At 37.2% G+C, this 12,666-nt stretch overlaps 2 protein-coding genes across 2 annotated transcripts; one reads left to right on the forward strand and one right to left on the reverse strand.

Moving 5' to 3' along the window:
• Positions 1-1,310: 1,310 nt before the first annotated feature.
• Positions 1,311-4,373, forward strand: LOC149289642 (alpha-ketoglutarate-dependent dioxygenase alkB homolog 4-like). The gene is made up of 3 exons (XM_089490206.1): positions 1,311-1,385; positions 3,061-3,255; positions 3,732-4,373. Exons 1-3 carry the CDS (start codon positions 1,311-1,313, stop codon positions 4,371-4,373), a joined length of 912 nt encoding a protein of 303 aa, XP_089346332.1.
• Positions 4,374-8,205: 3,832 nt separating this feature from the next.
• LOC149289643 (PRKR-interacting protein 1 homolog) lies at positions 8,206-12,374 on the reverse strand. Its single transcript, XM_089490207.1, has 6 exons — positions 12,252-12,374; positions 11,064-11,142; positions 10,448-10,548; positions 9,652-9,737; positions 9,111-9,166; positions 8,206-8,270 (listed from the first exon to the last, which is right to left on the reverse strand). The coding sequence occupies exons 1-6, from the start codon at positions 12,372-12,374 to the stop codon at positions 8,206-8,208; spliced, it is 510 nt and encodes a 169-aa protein (XP_089346333.1).
• Between the last annotated feature and the right edge of the window lie 292 nt (positions 12,375-12,666).

The following is a 12,666-nucleotide window of genomic DNA, read 5'->3' on the forward strand; positions in this document are numbered from 1 at the left end:
TGTGAGCATGTGTGTCTGCGATTGTATGGAGTTAAACATGTCAGTTATGATGTTATCATGAGTATGTGTGTTAGAATTTGGTGCCAGGGGTGGCCCTAGGGTATTAACTTTGTTTAATTAATGTTGAATTAATTTTTCTCCAATTACTTAATATATTAATTATTAACTTGATATACTAATATGGGCATATCAGTGCCCTTTTTGCTGTAAGAGTCTGTCTTGCCAAATAGATATCTACCCTACTTACCAGATGTATTACCCTATACTGTATGATGTTGTTTCTTTGGTTTCCTTTTTTATGAGCCTGTTGTTGATAGATACATCCTCTCCAGAAGGGTATTTATATATTGTTTTGATTAATTGGGTGGTTCATGGCCATATTTATTGTTTGGGGGCACAGACACTTTTGTTATTTTATTGGGACATTTGGGAAGTTTGTCCTTGGGTTTTTGCAGCTATAAGGTGTTCCTTGATATTGGTTGATGCCTATTGCGTTTCTCTTATTGAGATATTGGATTTCTTGATTTACTAATAATTGAGCCTATTTATTAGTATATTAAGTAGATTAATGTTTCTAATAATTTTTCAACTCTACTAACAGGATACTCATTAATATACAATTGCCAAATAAGTGATTAATACTTAAATCAGAAAAAAAGTTAATAATTTTATATAACCTTTATAATGGGACATATTCCTTAATTATGATAGGGGTTTATATACACATTAAGGGAACAGATGATGGTGGAGAACCACCTTAAGAGACAAGTATCATAAAGCAGTACTGTAAAATACACCTTTACCACGTATTTTCCCAGCTAGCTGGATGAACTTTTAGGACCAGACTAGCAATAGTATTATTATCTGAGTTATATAGTACCAGGTACACAACACTGCAATGGGATTTCTAACATCTAAAAGAGCAGGCAAGGGAGACCTCGTGCACAGTAGCTCTATAGTACATCGAATAACGTAAAAACAAGAACCGTTTCAATCTACTCCTCTATTTTAAGTAGGTTGTTCGGCAAGTTGCATTGGAAAATAAAATTTAAAAAAACTCACAAAGTACACACAAAACACCACGGAGCTGATGTTAGCGCGAATTACTTACATACGGACCCCAGTCTCGGCCTGTATTAACTACCTAACACCCCGGTTTACGAATACTAACCGTCCCCACAAACTCCGAATATAACCACTATGCATTTCACATTTAACTGGTGGTTTCTAGAGCGCGCCGAGATGTCGTCACATCCGGAAAGGCTCCGTTTACCGGAAGTGTCTGGTACCGGGTTTTGAAACTGATCTGCATGGCAGTAGTGGGAAACAGCGGGGGTCATGGCTGTGCCTGTAAAGGTGTTCGGTCTTGCTTGCTTTGTGAATCGGTGAATGACGGAGTGGTTCTGCAGATGGAACGAAACAGGGTAATGTTTAAACCATATTTACAAGCACTGGGGCTTCGTGCTGAGAGTAGGTTTCACGTGTCATCGTTTTAATAGACATACAGGTCATGTTCGCCCTTTAGACAAGACTATTGCAAATGAAAGGGTGGACACTTTTAATTTGTTTTGTGACTTTGTAAGCGATTGATAGCTGTAATGTAGTTTTTCAACTTTTAAGGTTGTGTTGGAGTGGCATGGTAAAAATAGCCCTGGCACTTTAAAAGCACAGTTCAGTGTCCTTTTACATGCCTACTATAGAAGAAAGCCTACACCCTTACGAAAAAATTACTGCACTTTTTCTGAAGTAATACTGCAGTTTTTTGGACATGAAAAAACTGCAATACTGCACTTTTACTGCACATTTACTGCACTTTTACTGCATTTGTACTTCACTGTACTGCAGTTTTACTGCAGTTATTTTTGTACGGAAGTACAAATGCAATAAAGCTGCAGTACATTGAAGTACAACTGTAGGTTTGCAATATAAAAAAAAAGTGCAGTAAAACTGCCGTACAGTGAAGTACAAATGCAGTAAAACTGCCGTAAATGTGCAGTAAAAGTGCAGTATTGCAGTTTTTTCATGTCCAAAAAACTGCAGTATTACGTCAGAAAAAGTGCAGAAATTTTTTGTAAGGGCGTGTATTTTTGTTTTCTCAATTATCCTCGCCTTGCCCGCTACCCGCATTTTTACACTACATATGCAAACCTGGTTTAGAAGCAGATGCAAAGTCCAAAAAAATGATCACATTAAAATAAGATACGTCTCCCCGTGTTAGTGGATAAAGGATCCCAGATAAGAGTTCCCTGGTTGCACCTATGGGTAATTCACTACTCCATATAGAACTCGCCAGCGAAACCTGGTTTAGAAGCAGCATTAAATTGTTAGATTTGCGTTTACGTGTAGAATATGAAAATATGTATCTGTCTCAATGTGGACAGAAGGCTTTTATTCCACCTGTGTGTTTGCCGACTGCTATGACACTGAATGAAATAAATTCCTGAGCTGTATTACTCTTTATAAAATCAGGTTTTTGCAAACTCTTTTCTATCCCCCCCCAGCCTTACAAAGGCAGCCAACTAATCAACAGCCTCCAAAGAACAACAGTAAATTACCAATGGGGGGGTAACTTTAACAGCGGTTTGCTGACCCTAACAGCCTCCTAAAAGAAGCATATTAAAGCCAATCAGTGGCAGGATAGCATAACAAATTGTAATATAATTCTATTTTCCACAGGAAGGTTTAATCACATAAAACAGTGCTATATTTCATATGAAATCAGCCAATTTGTGTCTGATTTTAAACATTCTCTGAGAAACCGTCAATGGGAAGAAAAAAAAGATATATATATATATATATTTTTTTCTTTTTTTTTCTTTCTAATGGTATATTTAGTTATAAAAATGTTAAAGTTGGCTTGTGTAATGGCACCTTTTTAATTTCATTTCTTTTCAGTAGTTTGTGATAGACTTTAGTCGGCTAACGTACTTGCAGACCTAAACATAAATAAAAAAAAACTGTTATGATCAGTTATCCAGTATTTTATATTTGCTTCATTTCTGATGTTTATGTATTTGACGGCACTTTTAATATCTTCTGTGTGCATGTATTGTTTTTCAGGCACATTCATTTATCTACAGTCCCAATAAAGGTATGGCTCTTGGAATAGAAAACACAGATTTCGCTGGTTGGTGGATTCCGTTCCCAGGTGTCTGTCTTATACAAGATTTTGTGACACAGGAAGAGGAAAAAGAGATGGTCCATCTAATGGATCAAGAAGAGTGGAAGCCTTCCCAGTCTGGTCGGAGAAAGCAGGTGAAGTAATCTTGCTGATTTTACTTTACATGATACAGGGCCAACCAAGCTCTTCCTGCAGCAGAAGCTTTCGGGTTGTGCCTTTATAATATATAGGAAGTGAAGTAGTTGAAACCGAATCTTTTTTTGTTTTGAAGACCCCCTGTGTGACCCTCAGTTAGAAAAACTACTGCTGGACCCATGGTGCTGGCAGCATAGTTTAGGTTTGTACCAAACTGGTGCCCTGCAGACTAGGTTTCTGTGTCAAATGGAGTTAGGGTTAAGTATTTTTGTTAAATATAAATATCATAAAAAAAAATGTGACGGGCTTGATTATGGTTAGACTTTTTTTGTAGTTGGATAATGGAGCAAATAAGCTATGCATTGCATCCTTACTGCAAATGAAAACATTTTATATGCAGACCGGCACCCGAATAAATACGATTATTTCTATATAAAAATATATTATTGAATTTTTAAATATTTTATTTTTGCAGGATTTTGGACCAAAGGTGAACTTTAAGAAACAAAAGCTAAAAGTTGCCAACTTCTCCGGTCTTCCGAGTTTTAGTCAAAGACTGTGGCACAGGATGAAGGAATATGCTGTTCTTGAAGGATTTTTGCCGGTTGAGCAGTGTAACCTTGATTACCATTCAGACAGAGGATCTGCTATTGACCCACACTTTGATGATTCTTGGCTCTGGGGGGAGCGACTAGTTAGTTTAAATCTGCTATCAAGTACAGTACTCACCATGACAACTGATTCTGTAGACAGCATCCCGTTAATGGCTACTGGAGAAGGAACTCAATCAAGTGCCATCATAGACTTGAAACCTAATCATTTCCACCATACAGACGTTCCAGGTTCTTCGTTTTTTGATGATGAATCCCAAACAAAGTTAGTGCCGTGCAGTGATGTGGAAGTAGCTATATGTTTGCCACGGAGATCTTTGGTAGTTTTATATGGCGAGGCACGTTTTAAATGGAAACATGCTATACATCGCAAACACATTAAGGACCGCAGAATCTGTTGCACATTCAGGGAATTGTCAGAAGAATTCAGCCCTGGTGGCAAAGAAGAGACGCTTGGACTAACATTGCTTCAAGTAGCGCTTGGCTTTCAGGGAAAGTCAGCATAAAAGGAATGAAACTATGCAGTGCTGTTTTTAAAGAGGTGATTTGCAGCTATGCTCCCAGAGTTTTAACAAAATTGAAAGATAGTGTTTGTGATCTTGCTAGATAATGTTGCAGTTAAAGTATTGTTCAGTGAAGACTGCGGTGGGGCATCAATTGGTATTGGTTGGCATGATTTCTGAATCTTACTGTAGAGAAAAGACGTCTCAAAATGTTACCGTATTTCCCCAAGTATAAGACGCTCCCATGTATAAGACGCACCTTAATTTTGGGGGCTGAAATTTAAAAAAATATATATTACATAAAGTTATTGTACTGGCTGCCTGGGTAGGATATGAGTGTGAATTATGTTAGCTGCTAGCAATTGTTAGCAATTGCACTCCTACATGCACTTTCAGCCTCCCTGTGCCCCCTATCACACACACACACACACACACACACACACACACACACACACACACACACACACACACACACACACACACACACACACACACACACACACACACACACACACACACACACACACACACACACACACACACACACACACACACACACACACACACACACACACACACACACACACACACACACACACACACACACACACACACACACACACGTATTTTCATTCATTTACTCCCCCACCTTACCTGAACTGCAGACTTCTGTGGGGACCGCTGTTTCCCTCTGTGTTGCAGAGCGGAGTCATGTGATGCAATGCACATTCACGTGACTCCATTGGGTTCCTGTGTTGCCGCAACGGATCAAGAGGCGCTGCTGAGCAACACAGGTAAGCAGCAGGTCCCCTTTCCAGTAAAAAAAAATAAAAAATAAAAAAATCTACCGCTACTGTATAAGGTGCACCCAATTTTTAGACCCCAAATTTTTCTAAAAAAGGTGCGTCTTATACATGGGGAAATACGGTATATTCGAAATATTGCCAGAAGGCAGCTGCATGGTGAGTAAAACAGCCAAATGGTAAAATCCAGCTAGGGGTGTACAGAGGCAGCGATACCAATGGAAACCAAGCTAGAACTGTAAATATGATTTAGGTTTTATTTTTAATGTCTCTATTTTCAACTGAAAAAGTCGCAGTCTGTTTCCATGCAGGTGCTCCTCACTTTAAGATATTTCAACTTTACCATGATAGCAGTGCACATTCAGTACATTTACTTGATTGGATAGGTATGGTACATCTAGCGATATATGACTTTGACTATAAATTCAATTTACGATGGGTTCCTCAGAACGTAACTCCATTGTAAGTCCAGGTGTACCGTATTATATAAAAGTTGAAAAACCTGAGAGCAGCCTCTCCTGTCTGTATTAACTATGCTTGGAAAATGATGTATGAACTGGAATAATGTTAGTTAGTGCTCCTGGTTTGGCCAAACACATCTCCTGCACGTCATATAGCAAGTTGGTGTGGAAATGGGGCAAATGCCTATGAGGGGGGTTCTAAACTCATATCATACATGCGCAAGGTGCTAGAAAAACAAGGATAGCAACTTTAAGACTATAAGAGGCCTTGCCATCAATGATGAATTCCACTTTGGACTTAAATGGTTATTAATTCCAAGGCGCATATCAAATAATTGTGTGCATTTATGTTTTTTTTTTTTTTTTAAGTTATGTAATTGTTTTATTGTAGTCTTTTACCTATTTGAAATAAAATATAATTTATGTAATAAATCATGGCAAAATAAGATGCATCATTTTGTTGTGGGTACCAATAGTTGTATGCTTGTTGAACCAATGCCTTATATAGTATATGAAAAATATCTGCTTATACGTCCAGCTTTAAAGCAAAAAATGAAAGCTTAAAAGCGGTGGCAGAGTGGACAATGCACATTGAAGATGGTTTTGTTTAAGTAAGTAGACTTACTGTCCAGAGCTTAACCCATTGTTCATGGTTTATATTTGTCATTAGCTAACAAATGTAACTGAAGTCTCATAAAGCAATTTGATAGACTAACTTTGCTTTTTCATGTACGTTCAAACCATTGTTACCACTGGGGTACAACAGCAGAACTTGATTTCCATTGGTTTCCATGAACTGCATTATTTATAGTATTTCTGTTCCCTATTTTTGTCTTGGTAGCCTTATAGCAGTGCTTCCCACCTTGCGAGCGGCTGTAGTAGTCTCCGGTGCAATTGGAGGGAGTGGAAAGCATTAACAAAGAACAACATTTTGAAAAACTGTTCATAAATGTTTCATCTGTTGTGTAACAGAGGTAACATTGTAGTGATTACTTTATTTTCCAAATAAACACAGAATGCAAGTTATAACTATAATCCACTGCTTCCCAAAGTGAGTGATAACGCTCCCTAGGGGGTGATGGAATGACCCAGGTAGCTTTTTCTGTGGGTCACTGAGTCATTTTTTTTTCTGAAATGGGGCAGTAAGTTTGGGACCCTTTGCCTTATAGCTTAAAAAAAAAAAAAAAAGAAAAGCGTGTGTTATGGATCGCAGCAACTTTACTTTTAGGTAATACCGTACTTTGTTTCCAGAAAGCCATGCCCTAATAATAAAATAGTTGTTTCAAAGTTCTTCAAGAACCACAAGTTACTTCTCTTGGACACGGATGGCATCAGGTGGGTGGTTTTGTCAATACTAGTTAATTTCAGGTGGGATCTGGAGCTACAACTTTTATAACATGTAAATGATAAAATACACAGAGTGGACTGCAGCTGTGACTTAGTTTATAGTATTCTATAAGACCACATTTCAAGCTTTGTACTAGAACCACACTATGCTTAATCCATATTGTGCTGACAAATGCACCCTAGTATTTTATTTAATTATATAATGACCTATAAATGTTAACACATAAATCAATTGCATTATGTATACATGCACAAAGGGTACTTCAGGGATAAAATGCATTAATCCACATGGACCTTATGACTACCTGATTGCATTGCTTTACAGTATAAATAAATGCAGTTTTAAAGGTACAGGTTGCACTACCCCTGTGCAGTCCATTACAATATCTACCAACATGTAAAATGTGTTACATTCACAAAATAAAAAATAGATCTTTATTTCTTTTGTTGGATCACAAAACATTTTGCAATACCTTTTTTAATCATGAGCATTTATGAGATATATATATATACACATACATAATTTTGATAGATTAGTAGATGGTATGCATTATTTCTTCAACAATGTTCCACTACCAATATCATAGATAAGGAAAGACACAAATAGCACAAACTTGAGCTTTTGTTCAGATTTGTGACTGGGAATTTTGATCAGACAGGGTAAAGTTCCACTCGAAGTACTGTACTATAGTTGGACCCTGTCCAGGTCAGCTTTCCATTTTCCACTGTTTGTTTGATGCTACAACATGGGTACAACCTTGTAATACATACCATGGGTTATCTTCAAACTGGTGCTATGTTCTGCTCTCAGAGAGGCTTCCAAGTCATAAGAACAAGCTTCTCACAAAGAGGCTCATCAGCAGGATAGTACTTGCATAAGACATAGAAATGAACTATAACATTACTACTTACAATACTTTTTATGACATATTTCATACTGTATATATTCCTTAGAATCATGACAACTAAAAGTATATAAATGTATGCTGGGAGTTCCCCCTTAATAAGTGTGTACGTATGTATGAACAAAGGATTTTTTTTGCCACATCACGCTAGTTTTATATAAAGTCTTAAACAAAGTCCTGAATATTTATCAATGTGTTTCATATCATTTGTCAATCATGACTATTCGCATTACACACAATGCAGGCTTTTAGTCTCCATAATTTAAATGGTCGGTAAATCCTAGATATTGTATATCTCTGCTCTCGGCCAAGGTGGTCATTAATTATCTTCAGGATCTGAACCTTCGTCATCACTTGCTTCAGGAGAATTTTCTGATTTTGTATCTAAATGTTAAGAGAACAAATTCAAATTAATTTAATAAAAAATAAAAACCACCAAATTCTGCTATCTTAGTTGACTAGATTTTGTTGTTTTTCAACTAGAAGACATTAGGCCACATGCAGCACTCAAGTTTCTATCACACAATTAGTCAAGGAGTGTGTTACCTGCCTGCAAGCCTATGTCCCACAGCAATTAGCAATCAGTTTCACAGTGTTGATTAGCTGTCTCAAAAAAATAAAATGTTGAACCAATATTTCAATTCAGCGCTAGCTGGCAGAAGATCATTACAAACCCCCAGGTGGATTAAACACCCATTCCTTTTCTTTTTACCCCTCTTACATAAAGGGACAGTCCAGTCAGCATATGCACTTTAATGAATACGATAGGTGTGTGGCCCATTTACATTTTTGTGTTTTGCACTCACATTTTGACACTCGCTTCCAGAGCTAGGAATGCTGCAAGCAAGGGTCTGTTCAGATACCTAGGCCCATGTATGGAAAGTGCCACCATTGAATTTAATGTCACTGATTGCTTCAAGCAATAGAGTCCAAAAGGATGTGTCCACCATCACCAACTGGTTTTATTTGACCATTTATTAAAAAGTAGTAAAACATTGAGGCATGTCAGCAACACCGATTATGCTTAGGAAGCAATTGTCTATCGCTTCCTAAGCACTGTTTTAGCTGGTTAGGCGCCCATTTTTTTTTTCCATGGGAGGACTTTCCTCCCATTATCCACGGCCAGCCTCACTTGTGATGCTTCCGTGGATCCTGCAAAGCCGGATGTAGTTGTGCATTGAATAACAATAATAAAATTAAAAAAAAAAAACCAGAAATACAAACCCTTTCCTCCTGTTTTGACCTTCTTAGCCATTTTCTTCTTCTCTTTTAATTTTTGCCTAGAAAACAAAAATGAAATTACACAGAAAATTTATGCAATGCAAAAACAAAAAAAAAAATGAAATATCAACATCTTAGCTGATACTGTTCTCTGAACTTCAAGAAAAGAAAATTATACAAAAGAACCAATTCACATTAAAATGCATTACCCATTCTCAAAAAATGTTAAGTGGGACCCCAAGAATAAGAACCATGTACACACATTTTAACTACATACACTTGCTGAAATCAATTTAAAATCAATGTGATCAACTGTGATCTAAAAAAGTGGAACTCGAGTAGAAAGAAAAATTTACCAGTTTAATGTCATACCCGTTTCTTCTGTACTTTGCAGCTGATTTTTTTTAGATGCTTACTTACATATGTTACATCTCCCATAGGGTGCTATTTTAAAAAACGTTTTCATATCTACACATTACAACGGTAGCTATTTGATTAAACATGGTTACGTTCCTTACAATATGGTAGATGTAATAATAAATACCTTTTCAATCTGCGCTTTGTTGTTTTTGATTCTTCCATCATTTTGTTCTCCATTAGCTTTCTTTGAAACTCTTCATCTAACTTTTGCTGCAATTGTGTAACATATCTTAGCATATAATGTACTTGTACTTTATCATCAAAGAGATAAAAGGGTATATGTAAGGAAAAAAGGTATTGTGTACAGAGAACCCAGTATCAGATTAAATTACCACTGCCACGTCTGCATAAGAAATGTTTAAAGGAAAACATTTCTAGAGACATTAAAGTCTGAAAGCAATGGACTTCAGTGGAAGGAGCCACAGTCAATTTCAACAAGCCATACTAATTTGTCTTAGAGAAAATGCGCCACGTCAGTTTGCTTCCTCATAGATGATGAGCTATATGAATGCATGGAAAATATCAACATCCCAGAGTAACCGCAAGAAACTTTTCTCGCCATTTATTTTTCACACAAGCCTCAGCAGAGTGTCAAAATCTACCCATATAGCCACAAACAAGGCTACTACAATAAGTGGTTGTTGATAACCATCTCAATATCTGCAAGCAGTAAGTGATGGTTCCCCAGAGAAAGCAAATGGTAACTTCTAAAGTACAAGATGCTTTAACGAAAAAAAAAAATTTTGGAAAAAAAAATAAGCTTTGGCTTACTTAAAAGAAGTTTAGCCGCACTAAATATCTCATTTTTTTTTAAATGACAAAAATATGTTTCTACCACTTCTGAGATTTCAGATTTCAAAATTACCTAATTCTGGTTAAATTGTGAATTTAACATCACTAGAAAAATATGCGCAAACAACCTTCTCGGAAATGGTATCCAGAAACTCCTGCCTCTGGTACTCCCTGCGACGAAGATGTCGATACACATGAAACTCACCACTTCCTGCCCCAGCACTGGAACCTGGAAAAGTTCAATGAGTGAGTAACAGACAATGTAACAGTTGAGACCAAGTAAAAAGAGAATAAGTCGCCCACCATCGTCTTATTAGTTCACCAGCACAGTAGTGCTACCACTACTTCAACTGGATTCACTTAAAAAGAATATTGGATCAATTTGAATCTCCACTCAGCTCCATCACATTGATTTACTTAGTTCTTAATGAAGATAGGCAACACATGAATCCTCAGTGAGTCAAACCATACCAGTGGCATAACAATTGTAAACCAGTAGCTTGAGAACAATAAATATTCACCTTAACACATGCAAGCAATTCAGCCCCACATCAAGATGCTACTCCATTAGTACTAATTTTGCTACCTGTGATAACAGGTTCACCTAAGAAGCAAAATTATTTATTATATTGTAAAGTGCTAAGCACATTGGTTGATGTTTCATAACATCATTTATACGCTTACATACAGTACATACCAGTGCTAACAACTATTAAATGAATACAATGCAGAGTAAATCATTACCCATGACATCTCTGACAAATTCTGGAGCAGATCGTGGGGTCCATTCTCTCGGTCCTTCGGGTATTGGAACAGTTTTGTCCTGCAAAGGAAAAACAAGATGTAACCCTATTTAAAAATTTAAATTTGTAAAACTTCCCATTACAAGGAAAGTTTTGCTCTGCCATGAAACACAAAAAAGTCACTGCTAAAATGTAATTGTGTGGTGTGTAGTTTTGGACAAAGGCACCAGGACACAACATGCTTGTCTAGAAGTGCAATGTTTACACATGATTGCAACTTGGGGGAAAAAATAGTTGATTACAGTTAAAGTGGAACTCCCATTTTTTGTTATAACTAATATTAGATTCAAATTAGGTTTTCTTTTAAAAACAGTCTAGTTTTTGCATATTATGTTCTCAGTCAGCATCATGTTATCAATGTGCACATATTCTAGCTGTTATCTTAGCACAGTCTAGTAAGACAAATACTAAATTATCATTCTGCCCCAGGTATACACCAGAGAGGCACAGTCTGTCACCCAGCGAGGAGCTTGAACAGAGGTCTTCCAAAATATCACACGACCAACTACAACGGCAGCCTCCTGGTCTGTAGAGAAAGGAAGTTTATTGGAAGAAAATAAAAGTCGTCTTTCATCAATCCTAACCTACATTACTGTGAAGAAAAAGATATTCCAACAGGATATCCAGTTTCTTACTTTTGGGAAATGTAATCCACTTTTGTGATTATTCATTATATATTGACTTAACATCTTAATGTTTTCATGTCTCTTCAATATCAGCAAGACAGGCTGGCATATCATTATATTTCCAGAATGCAAAGGAAACTCCACATTCACGGCAATTATTTGGCAAAAAGTATTACTTGTCTGTAACGCTCATCATTGTATGCTCTCTGCATAAGAACAATTAAGGCAATGCTGCTGCTCATGAAGAAAAAAAGGCTTTAAATGATTAGAATTATGTTTCCGTAACAAACGTGTCTCTTATTAAGCATTTAGTTTTAAAGGAGGAAGGAAACGTGTGGCGGAGGCTCAAAAAAACTGCATTCGATTACGTTTTATTTTAAAATACATATTAAGTATGCGTAAACTTTAATACAATCCCGCACCGATCCTTCTCGGACATACTCCTAAACCTGGGATCCCAAGCCGTAAGCAAACCCTCCTTAAACATAATGCCAAAGTCTTACAGGATTCCTCATTAGCCGCTCTAACTTGAGCCTTTGCTCGTCGGTTGCATTTTTCGGGATAACCAGGGGCTGGGGGTCTTTTTTAGGTCGCACGGGTTTGGAAACAGCAGGCTCGGCAGCCATAGTCCACGCCACTTCTGTTGTTTACACCGGCGCATGCTGATTACGTAACTAATACTGCGCCTCAGCAGTAGTCAATGAATGGGCGCGAACGTGCTTTTGTTGATGGCGGCAGTTTTGCTTCTAGTTTATATGTGCAGTAAGGGGGTCCTCGGCGTGACTAATTAACACTTGCACGTATTTTAAGAATAGTATGTCCTTCGTTGTTACATTTAGAAGGTATTTTAGCAAGAGCACTAGGGTTAATTTCTTCAAAAGTCCTTCTTTTGTAGGAGGTCAGAATTTTTGGTGGGTG

This window comes from Sceloporus occidentalis, unplaced genomic scaffold, assembly GCF_023333645.1.
Source record: "Sceloporus occidentalis isolate IW3139 unplaced genomic scaffold, rSceOcc1.0.p SCAF_43, whole genome shotgun sequence".
NCBI lineage: Eukaryota > Metazoa > Chordata > Lepidosauria > Squamata > Phrynosomatidae > Sceloporus > Sceloporus occidentalis.